The 18221-nt window shown below is 46.2% G+C and overlaps 1 protein-coding gene across 5 annotated transcripts in view; it reads right to left on the bottom strand.

Annotated features, from left to right (window-relative positions):
- The window catches only part of NINL (ninein like), a 179211-nt gene that overhangs the window by 52937 nt on the left and 108053 nt on the right, over positions 1–18221 (bottom strand). For 4 of the 5 annotated variants that reach the window (XM_064373519.1, XM_064373551.1, XM_064373615.1 and 1 more), the window contains exons 3-6: positions 12439–12535; positions 8006–8178; positions 5879–5945; positions 278–468 (exon numbers count right to left, since the gene is read on the bottom strand). In XM_064373519.1, the coding sequence (XP_064229589.1) occupies positions 278–468; positions 5879–5945; positions 8006–8178; positions 12439–12535 (528 nt within the window). Of the gene's footprint in view, positions 1–277; positions 469–3840; positions 3942–4648; positions 5411–5878; positions 5946–8005; positions 8179–12438; positions 12536–18221 lie in introns of those variants that run through there. The other variant, XM_064373635.1, reaches the window with a different exon arrangement.

Genomic DNA, 18221 nt, shown 5'->3' with positions numbered 1-18221 from the left:
GTAGGAGGAAGGATGTGAGTGAAGGAACAAGAAGTACCTGGCACACCTGAGCATGGCAGGGAGTCGGTAAGGCTGGGCAACTCCATCGGAGATGGACTTTCAAAGGTGTCTGGAGTTTTTAGATTTTGACAGAAATGCCAGTTGCCACCAAAAAATTTTAGATTAGAAAGTGATGCACCTAAATGAGTGGCTGAAGGGTAGAGGGGTTTCCAGACCCAATACTAAACCATGACCAGGGCCAGGAAAACATGGCTGGGTGGCCTGCTGTGCCCCTCACCTCTTTCTTGAGTCCCCGGAGCCCGACGCTCTGGCAGACCACAGCCAGCTCCTGTTCGTTCAGGTGCCCGCTGCTGCCCACCCCCAGCTCTTCCCACATGCCCCGGATCTGGCCTTCTGGGGTGTCAAAGGAGGGGCTGCAGGACTTCTGGGGGCTCCCAAAGTCCTCGGAATCCCAGGTCTGCAGCTGTCCTGAAGTAAGGGGGAAGTGAGAGTTAGGTCCTGACACATACACAATGGAGCACGATTCAGCCTTAGAAAGAAGGACATTCTGCCCTTTGCGACACCGTGGATGAATATGGAGGACATTACAGTACGTAAAATTAGCAGACACAGAAAAACAAACACCAGGCGATCTCTCTCATGTGTGGGATCTAACAAAAGGGGAACTCACAGGAGCAGGGCGTAGAAGGATGGTGACAGGGCTGGGTGGTGGGTGAGATGCTGGTGAGGGGGGGTCACTTTCAGTTGCAAGATGAGCAAGTTCTGAAGCCCTAATGTATAGCATGGTGACTAACAGCTAGTAAGGTCGAATTGCTCCTTGAAGTTTGCTAAGAGAGTCTATCTCAAGTGTCTCAGCACACACACATAACTAGGTGAGATGGACGTGCTAACTGGCTGGATTGTGGTCATCATTTCACAATGTCCATGTCTCAGATCATCACGCTGTACAACTTAAATACATACAATTATTATCTGTCAATCACACCTCAATAAGGCTGGGAGAAAAACCCACAACAGTTAAGTTTTGTGCTCTAGGCTGAAGCATTTGGGGGAAGCACAGCAATGCTGGTCAGTGACTCTGAAATCAGACGGACCAATGGACAGAGGGATGGATGGATGGACAGATACAGGGATGGACGGACAGACACATTGGAGCTGCAAAGCACCAAACGTGGAATTAGGTGGTTGGTACATGGGTGTTCATGCTACAGTTCTTTGCATTTCACTCTGTTAACAAATTTTCAAAATAAATGTTGGGGGAAAATATCTGCCTCTAATGGGGAAAATTCTTTCTCAAGAGAAACTTCTAAGGTCAGCCATGCAAGCACTTAAAAGAGGCAGAGGGCTCTATTATTTGTGTTTACAATTAAAAAACCAGTCTTTTAATAGCTTAATTTTTAGAAACTTTTCTAACTTACACAGAGCCAAGAGTAAAGTGAAGCCCAGATCACCTGCTCTCAGGTTCCACTATGACGGCACCCTACCACAATGGCTTCTTCTCTACCTGCTTTGCTAAAGTGTTTAGAAGTACAGATGGTCCCCAACTTATGATGGAGCTACAGCCCAACAACCCCATAGTAAGCTGAACACATTAGCTGACAGTGGGGCAAAATCCTCTAACACATAGCCTATTTATACTAAAGTGTTCAATGTCTCATGTAATTTACTGAGCACTGTACTGAAAGTGAAGATCAGAATGGTCGCATGGGTGCTAAAGGATGGCTTTTACTGAACGCACATCGACCTCACACCATCACGAAGTTGAAAAATCGTTGAGTCGAAACATGAGTCGGGGCCCATCTGAGGTATTTGCAATCACAGATCTCATGTTACTTCTCCCCCTACATATTTAATCCATATCTCTAGAAAAAAATACATATATTCTTACATCACCATAATGTCACTAGCACACCTAAGAAAATCAACAGAGCCGGGCGCGATGGCTCACGCCTGTAATCCCAGCACTTTGGGAGGCCGAGGCGGGTGGATCACGAGGTCAGGAGATCGAGACCATCCTGGTCAACATGGTGAAACCCCGTCTCTACTAAAAATACAAAAAATTAGCTGGGCACGGTGGTGCATGACTGTAATCCCAGCTACTCAGGAGGCTGAGGCAGGAGAATTGCCTGAACCCAGGAGGCGGAGGTTGCGGTGAGTCGAGATCGCGCCATTGCACTCCAGCCTGGGTAACAAGAGCGAAACTCCGTCTCAAAAAAAAAGAAAATCAACAGGATTTTCCCAAGTGTCTCAAAAATATCTTGTTACAGTTGATTTGTTTGAACCAGCATCCAAACTCCTCAGGCTGTCCTTGGCTGTTATTCCTCTCACATCTTTCAGCCACAAGCACCTCTTCCAACTCGCCACAGCTCATGCCTTTTTAAAGAAATGAGACCCACTGTTTTGTGGAATGTTCCACATCTGGATCTATCTGCTTGCTTCCTTGTGGTCTGGTCTAATGGGCTCCTCCATCCTTAACATTTCCTGAAAACCTGAGTTAGCATCAAAGCCTAATTTGGCTGTAGGCTCAACTCTTTTTTTTTTTTTTTTGCCATAAATGCTTTGCAGGTGTCACTGTGTCCTCTGTGCGTTTCACTCAGGAGGCACTGGTGTCTTTAGGACTCATCAGTGGGCTCGAGTGGTGGATGGCCACTTTTGCTAACCTTTGTCTTCAGCCGCTTGTCTTCCTGATGTGTCTGAAGGTGTGGAAACAGCTTGAGAACACAGACAGACACTGGGTGTCCAGGAGAAAGTGTCTATGGTGAGCTATATGTCCCCCCAGATGTGTTCCTATGGTGAGCTACGTGTCCAGCCAGACATGTTCCTCCATGCCTTGTTCACACCGCCCAGCCCAGAGGAGGGAGATGGCTGCTTCCACCCAGTTCTGCTTCAGCGGTCTGGATCCTTCAGGTAGATGAGCCATGTGGGCATGAATTACTGATTACCCTGCTGGTAACGTGAAAGCCACCATCCCCCAAAGGAAGCCAGACTATGCGCTCACAAATGACACTGTTAGTTGGGTTGAGGAAAACAAGAGGAAAGGGACAGGCAAGGAAAGGCCACTTCCAAGGTCCCTTCCAGGCTAAGATACCTGAAATCTCCAAGGAAAAATGTGAAAGCAATCCTGATACTGGGAGTTATTTCCCAGGCTGGCAGAAGGGGTCGGGCAAGTCCTCTAAGCTTGACATGAGTGTGTGTGCACTACTGTCTGTCAGCTCTGACCCTGTGCAAAGGTTTCCATAAACTGCTGGGAAGAACCCCAACCTGGTCTCCAGGCAGAGAGCACTGAAAAGGTAAAAAACAGCCTCCGCCTGTGAGCCCTTCCCTTCACTGCCCTAGATCTAGACACCAAGTTCAAGGATGTAAAACACAGCGGCTTCGCTGACTTTTCTCAGCACACAGGAGTCTGACTGCTTTGTCCAGCACCACAGCCAGAAGCTCAGGCCCCCTGACATTTACTGAGACAAATGTTGAACAAAAAATGGCCCTGACATTCAAAGACTGTGGTCCAGGGGGTGCTAACTATTTACTTCGGCAGAAATCCCAGGGCAGTACCCTCTATCCAAACCATGTTTCTGCAGCCAGCCCATGTGATCGCCTGTGTGGGGAGGTCTCATGAGGGCATCCATTGACTCACACGGAAAAGCCTGGCAAGACAGTGAAACTGCTCACAGGACCAAGGAACACAGACCAGTGCTATTCCCTGCCCTGCATGGTCAGAGGCCTGCCTGGCCTGCAGCCCAGCCCAGGACAAGGGAATGGTAGGGCACCCCGTCTGTGGTTGGGGTTCCTGGGTACCCCCACAGCACTGACTGGGAGCCACTGACCCTACCCATGCCTCACCAGTGCGATCCAGTGCAGCCTGCAGCCTGAAGCCTTCCTGGGGCAGCCTCAGGCCTCCTGCCTCCTGCAAGGGGACATCCAACGCTGCCACCCTGGTCCTTCTGCAACAGGGGGAGCCAAGGGTTGCTGGTCTGAAGAGCGCTCTCAGCATTCAGTCTGGCTCCAGCCTCTCCTCCCCAGTTACCTGCAGCTCTGCACTCCAAAGCATTAACTCCTCTCATCACTGCCTTCTTAAAGGCCATGGCAGCCTCCTGCACTCTCCTATAACTGCACCTTACACGCCTGGCTGCTAAGGACCCAGCAGTTTGCTCCCTACACATTCATTAATGCCTCCGGCCTTCCTGTTTCCTGAAGCACACGACACCCCCCGTTCTAACTTCTCCCCTCTTTGCCTTCCCTCCTCCTTTCAGCCTGTCCATGTGAGGAAGTTTGGAAAAGTGGCTTCAAACTTGACACTCTTCCCTTCAGTTCTGTGTCCTTTCTCCTTGAATCTGGTAGCCTTTTGACAGCTTTGATCAACAGAACGTGGCAGAAGGGATGCTTTGTGTCTTTCAGGCTGACCTGAACTCAATGAGGAAATCTCAGCCCTGTTTTTGGGGCCATGTGTCCTGAGACAGTTGACTACCCCGAGCCCCTATGCTGTAAGGAAGCCCGGCACGCCAAGGCGTGCTGCAACTCCTCTGAGGCTGTCCTCAGCTGAACTCCTCCGCCCAGACACATCAGTGACGCTTCATGTGATTTCAGACCCAGACTTCAAGTGTCCCAACAGAGGCCCTGTCTGTGATGGAGTCTATCCTAAGTCTCTCACCTTCTCCAATCCTTTTTTGAGCACTGCAGCAGCGACGTAAAAACTTGTGCTGTGTTCATAAGGGCCTGGTGTGAACCTCAGCTCTTGTTCCCAAGCTTAGCAAGATCTCGCCCCTGAGCCCCAAGCTGCTTTGAGGAGGGATGCTCGGATTATGCCAAGCCTGCTGCAAGGGTTAGCCAGGCCCCCGGCGTCACACCTGGTGGTTCCTCAGAGCCCGGCGTCTGGCTACCATGCTGATCCTCTCATGCTCACCTCCCTGTGGGGCTCCTTTCTTCACTCTCGCAGGCATCATTTAAGTCAGAAGTTACTTTTACGGAGTCTTCTGTTTTGCATTGTTTGCGTAGGTATTGGTCTTTTCTACCCAAAACACTCTAGGGTTCATAATTAATGTTTCTGTTTGCTTTTTAATGTCAAGGAAGTATTACAGGCAAAGACAAGATAATTAAAATGAAAAAGAAGTCCTTCTCCTCCAAAGCCTTTGCTCCTCTCCCCAGGGGAATCCCCCGGGAAGTTTTCTGCCTAGCTTTCTGCCCCAACGACACATGTAATGCATATCACTCCAGAAAGGTGGTGAGGGAGCTGAAGTCTTGATCATGCCCCTGTATGTAGCTTCACAGGACCAAGATCTTGCCGAGGGCACCACAACAGCACAGACGGTAAGCCCTCCTTGGGCACTGCACAGCGCTGTGAGGCTGTGTGCTGTGATTTGCTTATGTGTACCAGCTGCTCGCCAAGGCTCTGAGCTCCAGGACCAGATCTTATTCTCCATCTGCAGAACAGATGAGACCCTGGTGGGTGCTGAGGCTGCCCCTGCACAGCAGGGGAGAGGCTGCATCCAGCTCAGCATGCCAGGAAGGAGGTGCAAGGGCAGCTTGAGGTGACGGGGCCAAGCAAGGTCCTCCTGCCTGAAACCACAGGGCACACCTGCCAGCTGAGATCACATCGGTATTTGCAGATTATGAAGTGTGATGAAACACATGCTCCCTCGGCCACAGGCCTCTGCCCTGGGGTCTTACCTTGGGAGGATGAAGACCGAGTGACAGCCTCACTGCTATGATGATGACATTCTGATCACTTCTGGAGAAGGAGGAATCCAGCGGGACACCACCCAACCCACGTATTGCCCAGGAAATTACACTTGTGGCTATGCAATGCCCAGTGACCTGGCTCTTCAGCTTTCAAATCTCTGGGAAAAGGCAGAAAGCACCGAACGCGAGCCTGTGGCTTTACCTTGTGCTTCAAATAATTCATTCTGAGCTTCTTTAGCACTCTCGGCCTCTTCATCTGACTTGAGACTCTGCAGAAAGATGCAGAGAGAAGGCTGTGAGTTCCAGCGGGTGCTGCTGGGGACAGAGCACTAGGGAAAAACAGAGCAGGATGTTTGGCGAAGTGGGGGACGGCTGAGGATGGAATCAACTCCTCAGAAGAAAAGCCCACTCCTGCCTTGGGGCCACCCTGCATGCCAGCTGGAAGCCCCAGGTGAGCCCTGTGTGGGGTGGGCCCTGCCAAGCAGCAGCGAGGGGCTGGGCTGGGGAGAGAGGGGACACATCTTGGTTCCACACACTTGGGGCTTCTCAACATAAACCCAGTTATCAGCAGTTGACACTGAAAATACAATCAAACCCTCTTGTCCTGGCAGCAGAGAAGCTCGCCCCCCTCCATATAGTGATAGCTTCAGAGCCAGGACTTGAGAGAAGAAAGCCCTGCAGCCAATCATTCAGTCTCGGGACACACTCTCCATACAAGACTTGCAACATGACCGCCTCTCTGCACCCCTCCTTCGCCATCCACATCAGTTTAGCAAACAGTTGCAAGGTGAGAGCAGGTTTCTGTGTCCCTTCAAGGGCTCTGGGATAGCACAGCACTTAGTAATCGCCTCACATCCCAGCAGCCTTTGCAAACCTGCACCCAAGACAGGAGCGGGCGCCATCAAGAAACACGTGACTTAGTAAAAACCTCGTGCTGCAGTGACTACATCAGCCAACCAGAATCAAAAGTTTGCTTTTGTCTAGGTGTTGTGTATCCCCACAACTGACTGTGGAATGGACGCTGGTGACCAAGATTCCATATGCTTCAACGCTGGCACTGGCTCTGATGGGGGAGAATCTGCGAGCTGGTGATAAATACTCAACCCCATTTTCTAATGCGTTCAATTCCACTGACAACCCTAAAGGCAGCTTTCCCTGTGTTCAGGTTTTGTGAATCAAAGATGATTTAAGAAGCAGAATGGCACCAGCAAAGATGCACCACAAGGAGTAGATTCATTATCACTCCATCCCTGAGGTCCAAATTTTTTAAAAAAGAAGAAAAAAGGAGTTGGGTGCGGTGGCTCACGCCTGTAATCTCAGCACTTTGGGGGATGAGGCAGGCAGATCATGAGGTCAGGAGATTGAGACCAGCCTGCCCAACAGAGAGAGATTCTGTCTCAAAACAACAACAAAAAAGAACAAAAAAGGAATGTTCTGGATTTATAGGCATTGCCTAGGTGTCACATGCCCCCGAGAAAAGAGACTCTAAGATTTAAATATATTTTGGTTGTTTTTCCTTTTTGCCTCCACAAACGTTGAAAACAAATGGTAAACAAATTCACCTGGGGCCCCTGACCTGTCTAAGAAAGATGTGCTCCTGATCAAGCCCCACCTGGCAGAAGCTAACAGCACAGAGAACAGGAACCAGGAACCTTCTGGAATCCTTTAAAATGGTTTGACCTAGTCCATGATTAACTCACAAGCTGTGGACCTGCCCCATGGACATATTTCTTTCAATGAAGCCCCACGAGACTCTGGCAGCCATCTCCTGGGCCCAACCCCCTCTTTCTGGGTGATCCTCGTATCCTAGGCACCTACAGCAAATGACCCAGGGAACCTGGGGATAGAGTGGCAACTCCCAAGGCCCCAGGATGCATTGGCTCATACAGGTCAGTTCTAAGTGCTGGGCCTCAGTATATCTAAGTGTTTAAGACAGGTGGGACTGGGGTTTGACACACCCACACTCCTGACCTCTAGGCTGTTTCAAAAAGGCATCTTCCCTTTTACTGACCCTTCATTCCTATGAAGCCATAAACATTGCTGGTGGTGGTATCAGGGAAAAAGAGAAACAAAGGATTTATGCACAAATTCTCTATCGCACCAATTCAGAAGGAGAGAATCCCGTGGCCAGGACTGTCCTAAAGACAACCAGACCCAATTTAAATGAAATGGCATTCCCCAAAGTGACCAAGCTTCTGGTGATTCAGGGTGCCTGGGAGTGCCGCTGCCCTCCCCATATCTCGTGATCATGTGCTATGAACAGGGATGAAGGGAAGCATTCGTTATTCCCAACACTGGGCAGCTGGGGTGGGAGAGGGGCCTGACCCACCTCCACACTCTCCAGAGACGCTAAGCGCCGGAGCTGACTTTTCAGGCTGGTCTGGGTTTGCTGCTCGGGCACGTGTCTGGCTTCTGTGGCAGCATCACACAGCTCGGGCTGGCTTCGACGGCCGTACCACTTAGAACCACTCACATACTTTGGTGGGATGGCACAGGAGGCAGCTGGGAAGAAAACAGGAAATTTGGTGGGGGTCCTTTAGAGCAGTTCCTGGCCCATGCAGGCCAGCAGGTGCCCTCTGAGAAGATGCACACTTAGCACCGAGCGTGCCTCCCAGACAGGCACTGCTTTGCACACAGAAGCATCTGGAAAGACACGAGCAACAGTGAACAATGACAATCCTATGACCTTGAAAGGGAGACTGAGAAAGTGAATGTGGGGACAGGAGGACTTTCCCCTAAACTCTACAGGCTATTAAAACTTTTTCAAGCATATTTCGCTTTTATGTAATTAAACACTAACAAAAAACCTAGCTATCCATGCAAAGGAACAATAAAACCTCCAATAATCCAAGAACATATAGCTGACGATCACCTGACTCTGTGTCCTGAGTGAACGTGCTAAATGTAAGGTGACTTCCAGACAGCTGACAATAATGCAAGGTGACCAGATTATCTCTCATCCCACTGGGACAGAGTCATCACGGGCCTTATTAACAATCACTCCAAGACAACTGGCACCATCAAGGAGTGGCCCAGCACACTCTCACAAGAAGGGTCAGAGCTTATGGGAAGTTAATATGGTTTGTGTCCCCACCCAAATCTCATGTCAAATTGTAATCTTCAATGTTGGAGGAGGGGCCTGGTGGGAGGTGATGGGATCATGGGGGTGGATTTCTCAATTGCTGTTCTCAAGACAGTGAGTTCTCACGAGATCCAGTTGTTTAAAAGCATGTAGCACCTCCTCATGCTCTCTTCCTCCTTCTCCAGTCACGTAAGACATGCCTCCTGGCCCTTCGTCTTCTGCCATGATTGTGAGTTTCCTGAGGCATCCCCAGTCATGCCTCCTGTACAGTCTGAGCAACTGTGAGTCAATTAAACCTCTTTTTTAAAAATAAATTACCCAGTCTCAGGTTGTTCCTTATAGCACCGCAAGAACAGACTAATACAGAAAAGTGGCACCAGGAGTGGAGTACTGCTATAAAGACACATGAAAATGTGGAAGCAGCTTTGGAATTGGGTAACTGGCAGAGGTTGGAACAGTTTGGAGGGCTCTGAAGAAGACAGATGTGGGAAAGTCTGTAACCTTCTAGAGACTTGTTAACTTGATGTGACCAAATGCTAATGGTGATATGGACAATGAACTCCAGACTGTGGTGGTCTCAGGTGAAGACGAGGAACATATGGGAACTGCAAAGAGGTAACTCTTGCTATGCTTTAGCAAAAAGACTGGTGGCATTTTGCCCCTGCCCTAGAGATATGTGAAATTTTGAACTTGAGAGAAATGATTTAGAGTATCTAGTGGAAGAAATTTCTCAGCAGCAAGGCATTCAAGATATGCCCTGGCTGCTTCTAACATCATATGCTTTATTCATGAGCAAAGAGATGATGTGAAGCTGAAACTTGTATTTAAAAGGGAAGCAAAGTGTGAACGTTTGGAAAATTTACAGCCTGACCATGTGGTAGAAAAAAAAATCAATATTCAGGGGAGGAAGGAACTCAAGTCAGCTGAAGAAATTTGTAAAAGTAAAGAGGAGCCAAACGTTAATATCTAAGACAATGGGAGAAATGCCTGGCAGGCATTTCAGAGAGCTTCATGACAGCCCCTCCCATCATAAGCTCTGAGGCTGAGGAGGGAAGAATTTTTTTATGGGCTGGGCATAGGGCTCCGCCTTGGGACACTGCTCCCTATGTCCCAAGTGTTACAGCTTCAGCCATGGCTAAAAGGGGCCAAAAACATCTCAGGCTGCTATTCCAGAGGGTGCAAGCCACAAGCTTTGGTTGTTTCCATGTGGCGTTAAGCCTGCAGATAGATGGAGGGCAAGAGTTGAGGCTTGGGAGCTACCACCTAGATTTCAGAGGATGTGTGGAGACACCTGATGTCCAGGCAGAAGTCTGTTGCATGGGTGGAGCCCTCATGGAGAACCTCTATCAGGGCAGTACCGAGGGAAAATGTGGGGTTGGAGCCCACAAAGAGTCCCCACTGGGCACTGCCTAGTGGAGCTGTGAGAAGAGGGTCACCATCCTCCAGACTCTAGAATGGTAGATCCACTGACAGCTTACACTGTGCACCTGGAAAAGCCACAGGCACTCAACACTAGCCCATGAAAGCAACCACAGGGCCTATACCCTGCAGAGACACAGGTTGGGAACCCACCCTTTGCATCAGTGTGGCCTGGATGTGAGACGTGGTGTCAAAGGAGATTATTTTAGACCTTTAAGATGTAATGACTGCCCTGCTGGGTTTTGGACTTGCATGAGGCCTGTAGCCCCTTTGTTTTGGCCAATTTCTCCCTTTGGAAAAGGAGCATTTACCCAATGCCTGTATCCCCATTGTATCTTGGAAGTATCTATCTCATTTTTTATTTTACAGGCTTATAGGCAGAAGGAACTTGCCTTGTCTCAGAGGAGACTTTGGATTTGGACTTTTGAGTTAATGCTAGAATGAGTTAAGACTGGGAGACTTTTGAGAAGGCATGATTATATTTTGAAATGTGATAAGGACATGCATGAGATTTGGGAGGGGCCAGGGTGGAATGATATGGTTTGGCTGTGTGTCCCCACCCAAATCTCATGTTTAATTGTAATTCCCAATGTTGGAGGAAGGGCCTGGTGGCCAGTGATTTGATCATGGGGTAGACGTGAGTTCTCATGAGACCTGGTGGTTTAAAGGTATGTAGCACCTCTCTCTTCACTGTATTCCTCCTGCTCTGCTACATGAAGACATGCCTGCTTCCCCTTTGCCTTCCACCATGATTGTTCCTGAGGCCTCTCCAGCCATGCTTACAGCCTGTATAATTGTGAGTCAATTAAACCTCTTTTTTTCATAAACTACCCAGTCTCAGGTAGTTCCTTACAGCAATGTGAGAACGAACTAATACCAAAGTATTAATAGAGAATAGGACCATTTAGTTGAGGAAAGCTTTTAAATTCTAATTGGAAAAGAAAGAAAGAGCAAAACAAAATTGAAACAGGTGACAAAAAGCACAAGTTCTAAAAAACAGCTTGGTGTTTCTTTGTAAGTACTGTCAACATGACCCACAGGTTGAGACAGTTTTAAGCTTAGATGCAGCCACCTTCCGTGTTCCACCACAGATGGGAAAACACAAGATAAGGGGACCAGGTTGTCACCTCTTCAAGATGCTTTGGTATCTTTGATCATCCTCCAAGGTCCTGTGCCTTAGGGATAGTAAGGAGTAGGGAGCCCTTTCACATCTTAAAGAAGGAAAGAGTGAATTGGAGCAACTCATACTTCACCCAGGTATGCACATGGCCGGTGCGGGGGCTATGAACCCAGGGCTTCTCTTCCCACTCCAAGGCTCCTTACCAGCAACTCTGCAACCAGCAAGAGGAAGCGGGAAGGGGCGACCACCAGCACATAGCAGAAAGAGCAGGGTCCAGCAACAATGCCCGCACAAGGGCCCTGGTCTTCAAGCTGGAAAACCAGGACTCAAATCCTGGCCACTGCTTATTAACTGTGGAATGGTGAATGAATCTTCACCTGGGGCCTGTTTCCTCATCGAAATAACAGGTATTTTAAGTAATGCCACAGGATTTCTATGAGGGTTAAATGGACTCTCTGTAAATGTACACAAAGTTCAATGCCATGTGCTCACTCAGAAGACCGCTATGTGAGCCTGGTCCCTTGTGCTTTACCATCCTCTGCCCCCAGCCCCATGACTTATCTACTGCACTCCTCCTGACCAGGACACCCTGCTGTGAGACATGAGGGAGTGCTCCCTCTGTAACATGCTAATCAATACCACCAACAAGACACTCCTGCAAGAGGGAAAGAGCCACCCCCATTTCATACCCTCCTGACATGGGGCCATCTGCAACCAAGAAGCAGGCTGCCACCACCTCACCACTCCATGCCTGGGTAGCCCTCCCTCCAACCTCACCCACCTGTTACCATCCCGGCACTTGAGGCTGGAACCAAGGCCAGGTGCCTTTCCCCAAGGATGCCACTTCCATTTAGGGACACAGCCTGTGTCCCAGCAGCCCTGTCCCTATAACAGGATTCTGATCAGTCACATTAGAACAGTGCAGTGTCATCATTCATGGCAGGCACAGCGTGCGTTATTATATGACACCACTTCACAAATAAACAAAGGAAGAAAAAACACCAAGTATTTTTTCCAAGTCCATATAGCTTAGAGGTGACAGAAAGTAAGGTAGAGTTTTCAGAATTGCTGGATTCTTTACACTTCAAAAGTAAACAAACAACGAAAAGAAACTACAGTGAACAGGAGGAAATCCTCTTACCTGATTCCAAAGAACTACTGTCTTCATCTGAGGGGCGAACACCAGCATTTAATGACAACACAGTCACAAAACCTTCCTTAAATTCCTCAAAGTTAACCTGGGTGAATTGAAGGTGAGAGAGGACAACGTCACTTTCAACAGATCACACATTTCATGAGCGAATCTTTTGGGATTTCTTTCAGATAGAAATGTATTATTATTGCCTTTTAAAATGAGAACATTCATGTTTTCAAATATTTACTTTAGATTTTTAAAAATAGAAGAGCATGATAAGAAAGTAAAAGTGGATGATAATCCCACCTCCAAATAAACACTAAACAATTTTGCAAATCAAACAACATAATTAGAAAACAAAGCACAGGAAAGAGGGATCTCATGGCCATGAAACATTATACATAAGGTGAACGCCCACGGCATCCCCAACGCCACCAGCATTGCAGAAGGCCCCTCCACCACGAACTCTTCCCCACACATCTCCTGACTTTTATGGTGACATCTTCCTCACTTTTCTAGACCTCATTTGCATGCATGCCTAAAGCTTAGTTTCATTTGGCTTCTCTGTGTCCTCAGAAGTTTTGCTATAATAGCTGCCTGAGGAGGGGATTGCTGGACCATAGAACATGCACATTGATATCCCTTGGTGAACTGAACCTTTTATTATTATAAAATGCTCACACTCTTTTTTTTTTTTTGAGACGGAGTTTCGCTCTTGTTGCCCAGGCTGGAGTGCAATGGCACGATCTCAGCTCACTGCAACCTCCACCTCCCAGGTTCAAGCGATTCTCCTGCCTCAGCCTCCTGAGTAGCTGGGATTACAGGCATGCACCACCAGGCTTAGCTAATTTTGTATTTTTAGCAGAGACAGGGTTTCTCCATGTTGGTCAGGCTGGTCTTGAACTCTTGACCTCAGGTGATCCGACCACCTCAGCCTCCCAAAGTGCTAGGATTACAGGTCTGAGCCACCACGCCCGGCAAAAATGCTCACACTCTTTAATTCAGTAAAGCTTTTCATCTTAAAGTCCAGTTTCTCTTATATCAAGAAACTACTCCAGCTTTCTTTTGGTCAGTACTTACATGATATTGTCTTTTTATTAAACTTTTAATTCCAATTGTTTATATCCTTATGTTTTAGATGTGTCTCCTATAAACAGTAATAGCTGGATTTTTTCCAATCTGACAACTTTTGTCTTTAACTTAACTATGTAGTCTAATTACATTAATGTGATTACTGATTTACAGGATTTAAATTGACCATTTTTGACTTGCTTGCTTTTTCTCTCCCCTGCCCTCCGCCGCCTTTGGATTCACTATTTTAGGATTTCACTTTTCTCTTATTAATTCAGATGTCATGGCTGGGCACAGTGGCTCATGCCTGTAATCCTAGCACTTTGGAAGGCCAAAGTAGGTGGATCACTTGAGGTCAGGAGTTCAAGACCAGCCTGGCCAATATGGTGAAATCCCATCGCTACTAAAAATACAAAAATTAGCTGGGCACACTGGTGCATACCTGTAATCTCAGCTACTTGGGAGGCTGAAGCAGAAGAATCACCTGAACCCAGGAGGCAGAGGTTGCAGTGAGCCGAGATAGCACCATTGCACTCCAGCCTGGGTGAAAGAGCAAGACTCTGTCTCAAAAAAAAAAAAAGAAGTTATGCAGTCTATTTCCATTTTCTTATCGATTACCCTGAAATTACAACATCCATTCTTAGTTTACCAAAGTTGACTATTAATCAAAACTTTTACCTCCTTCTATTATAATACATAGCCCTTGAAATGCATTAGCTCCAGTTACTGCACTCCTGATTTCGATGCCTTTGTTATCATGTATTTTATTTCTATAGGTTTAAAGCCTCACAAAATACTATTTTTGGTTTTATATAATCTTCATTTAGAATTATCCAAATATTTATTCTGTTTTTCATTTCTTCCTGCATTTCTGACTTTCCATCTGGAATAATTTTCCAACTATTTAAAACACATTCTTTAGAACTTTGTTTTTCTTGAATATGCCAGTCCCAAATTTTTTGTCTAACATGTCTTTATTTTACATTTATTTGTTTTAACCAGAGAAATCATTTATAACTTATAAATGATCCTTTTAGAATACTGCAAATGACTCTGCTGTCCATTTAAACAGAATGGATAAACAAACTGATACACGTATACTCATACAATGAAATACATGACAATGAAAAAGAACAAACCATTGATAGACACAGTAACATGAATGTATCTCAGAGATATACTATGGATTAAATAAGCCAGAGAATGACCAGGTGCGATGGCTCATGCCTGTAATTCCAGAACTTTGGGAGGCCAAGGCAGGCTGACTGCTTGAGCTCAGGAGTTGGAGACCAGTCTGAGCAAACCTCATCTCTACAAAAAAATATAATAATTAGCCGGGCATGGTGGGCATGCTCCTGTAGACCCAGCTACTTGGGGATGAGGCAGGAGGACTGCTTGAGCCTAGGAGGTCAAGGCTAACAATAAGCCAAGATCGTGCCACTGCACTCCAGCCTGGGTGACAAAGTGAGACCTCGTATCAAAGAAAAAAAAGTCAGAGAGTATGTACTGAGTATGTGCTGTATATAAAATTCATAATTTGGCCTGGCACAGTGGCTCACGCCTATAATCCCAGCACTTTGGGAGGCTGAGGTGGGCAGATCACCTGAGACTGAGAGTTCAAGACCAGCCTGGCCAACATGATGAAACCCCGTCTCTCCTAAAAATACAAAAATTAGCTGGGCATGGTGGTGTATGCCTATAATCCCAGCTGCTCAGAAGGCTGAAGCAGGAGAATCGCTTGAACCTGGGATGCGGAGACTGCAGTGAACCGAGATAGTGCCATTGCACTCCAGCCTGGGCAACACGAGTGAAACTCCTTCTCAAAAAAAAAAAAATCCATAATTTATAGACTGGTCATGGTGGCTCACGCCTGTAATCTCTGCACTTTGGGAGGCTGAGGAGGGTGGATCACAAGCTCAGGAGTTCAAGACCAGCCTGACCAAGATGGTGAAACCCCGTCTCTACTAAAAATACAAAATTCGCCTGGCATGGTGGCAAGCACCTATAATCCCAGCTACCCAGGAGGCTGAGGCAGAGAATTGTTTGAACCTGGGAGGCAAAGGTGCAGTGAGCCGAGATCACGCCATCATACTCCAGTCTGGGCGACAGAGCAAGACTCCATCTCAAGATAAAATCATAATTTATATAAAATTCAGAAACGGACAAAACAAATCTATGGTGTTGGTGTCAGGACAGTAGTTAACCCATTGGTAGTAGAGGAATCAAAAAGAGACAGGATGAGGGATAAGGGTGTGACAGTTACGCAAGTGCACTCGGTTTGGAATATTCACTGAGCTATACACTTGGATACATGCTCTTCTCTAGGTATGCTTCAATGAAAGTCACACAGAAAGAAATCAATAGAAGGGCTATTAGGTGGGTCAAAATATCACCAAGTAAGTGTGGTGGAAGAAGGTTTGGGACATAGGTCCAAGCATGCTTCCAAAATCTGGCCAAGAATTTACATGAGCACGTCTCTGTTGCTGCCATTGAGTGCAAAAGGTGGCTGTTTCTTTGCAGACACCTCTGCCTGGGACACATATGTATTACTATCTCACATTAGATTATACATGTATTTGCTTATTTTCTGTCCCCCAGTTAAAATGTGAGCTCACTGTTGGCATATAGTAGAGACTCAATAAATATTTATTGGGTGTCTTTGCCTCTATATCCTTTCACTGCTAAGCAGAACTCTCCTTCTCACAGAGACATTCTTTCACCTTTATTCTTGAAGGATATTTTTGCTCTGTATGAAAATCAGGTTGGCAGTTATTTTCTTCTAGCACATTGGAGATATCTTTCCATTGTCTTCTGGCTTCTACTATTGCATTAGAGAAAGCAGTGGTCAACTTAACTATGGCTCACTTTTAGGATATGTCTCTTCTCTCACTTCTTTTTTAAAATTATTAAACTTTTCACTTTGAGATCATTAAAGATCCATATGTAGTTGTAAGAAAAATGCAAAGAGATCCTGTGGACCCACGTCTAGCTATTTTTAAGATATTCTCCCTGTCTTTGTTTTCCTTCAGTTTCACGTAATATGCCGGGTATAGATGTCTCTTTATCCTGCTTGGAATTTCATAGGCTTTTGGAATCCCAAGAAGTATGTTTCATCTGAAAATGTTATAGCTATTATCTCTTCACATAATGTCCCTTCCTCATTCACTTCTTTCCGCCCGGGACTCCTGTTAAAGGGATGCTGGCTAGACTTTCTGGCTCCATCTGTACCACCTCTTTTTATATCTTCATGCTGCATTCTAGATGACTCCAGTTAATGAATGCTCTCTTCAGCTGTGTCTAATCTGCTGCTAAATGTTTCTATTTAGTTTTAAATTTTGGTGATCATACTTATCAGTTCTACATTTTATTTGGTTCATTGTTCAGATATGTTACATCACTTTTTAGAGTTCTCTCTTGTAGATATTTTTTAAGCTTTAAAAAAATCTCTAATATAGTAACCATAGTTATTTTATATTTTATGTCCAACAATTCTAATATCTCACATCTTTGTGGGTCTGCTTCCATTGCCAGTTGTTTCTGCTGGTTCTTGCTCGTCCTATTTTGTTTGTTTGCCCAGTTATCTTTATCATATGCTGGTCATTGTATTTGGCTATTATTTAGGAATAATATTAGATTTGGAATGATGGCCCTTTTATCAGGAGAAGACATTTGTTTGCTTTGGCTAGATGCCTATCCAGGCAGTGCCAATAATCTAAGTGCAGGGTTTGAGGTTGTGTAGTATACTGAGGGATGTAAGACCGGACCACAAAGCAGTATAATGACTGACTGCAATTCATCTTTACCCTACAGGTCTTATCCTTCAGAATTGTTCTTTAAATTTGGGGTTGGTTTGACAACCCTGGGTTTCTACCTACCTTGAATCTCGATTTTGACATATGTTTCTGGGGCCCTTTGAGGACCCCAAGGTCTCAGTTGCTTACTTAAAATCACATCTCAGAGAAAATGGGCTTTTATGTGCTAAGCTTATCTCTCTACATACTTAATTTACTACAATTTTGTTTTTGACACAAGATCTCACTTTATCACCCAGGCTAGAGAGCAATGGTGTGATTATAGCTCACTACAGCCTTTGTCTCCCAGGCTCAAGTGGTCCTCCTCCACCTTGGCCTCCTGAGTAGCTGGGTCTGCAGGTGTGCATCACCACCCTCAGCTAATTGTTTTTTATTTCTAGTAGAGACAAGGTCTTGCTATGTTGCCCAGACTGGTCTTGAACTCTTGAACTCCTGAACTCCAGCGACTGTCCTGCCTCAGCCTCACAAAGTATTGGGATTCAGACCTGAGCCACCACGCCTAGCCTATCACAGATTTTTTTTGACTGGCAATTTCTCACTGATTTATTTGTTCTTTATTGTTTTCAAAATATTTTTATTATTTTGTTCAGTTTTTCTAGTAGTCCTCCTTGAAAGCTCGGCCTGAGTTAGCTCACTTGCCACTATTAGAACATCTGAACTACTTCTTCCTTTTTTTTAGGGCTGCAAAAGATTTCAACAAATGGAGCTACCAGGATTATTTAACCAATTCCATATTGGAAAAAGCTGTTTCCAAACTTTTCCTGTCTGAATCAACGCTAGAATGTATACCTTGAATGCATGTCTTTTCACATAAAGATAGAAACTGTGAGTCTTTCCTCCTTGCATCCCTAGCATCTGGTGTTGCCCAGCACACAGTAAGTTTCCAAAAGATAGTTGTCAAATACT

Source organism: Aotus nancymaae, unplaced genomic scaffold (genome assembly GCF_030222135.1).
Source record: "Aotus nancymaae isolate 86718 unplaced genomic scaffold, 86718_ANA_hifiasm-v0.15.2.pri h1tg000001l, whole genome shotgun sequence".
Taxonomy (NCBI): Eukaryota; Metazoa; Chordata; class Mammalia; order Primates; family Aotidae; genus Aotus; species Aotus nancymaae.
Note: the sequence above shows the minus strand (reverse complement) of the source record. Positions and strands in the feature narration are given on the sequence as shown.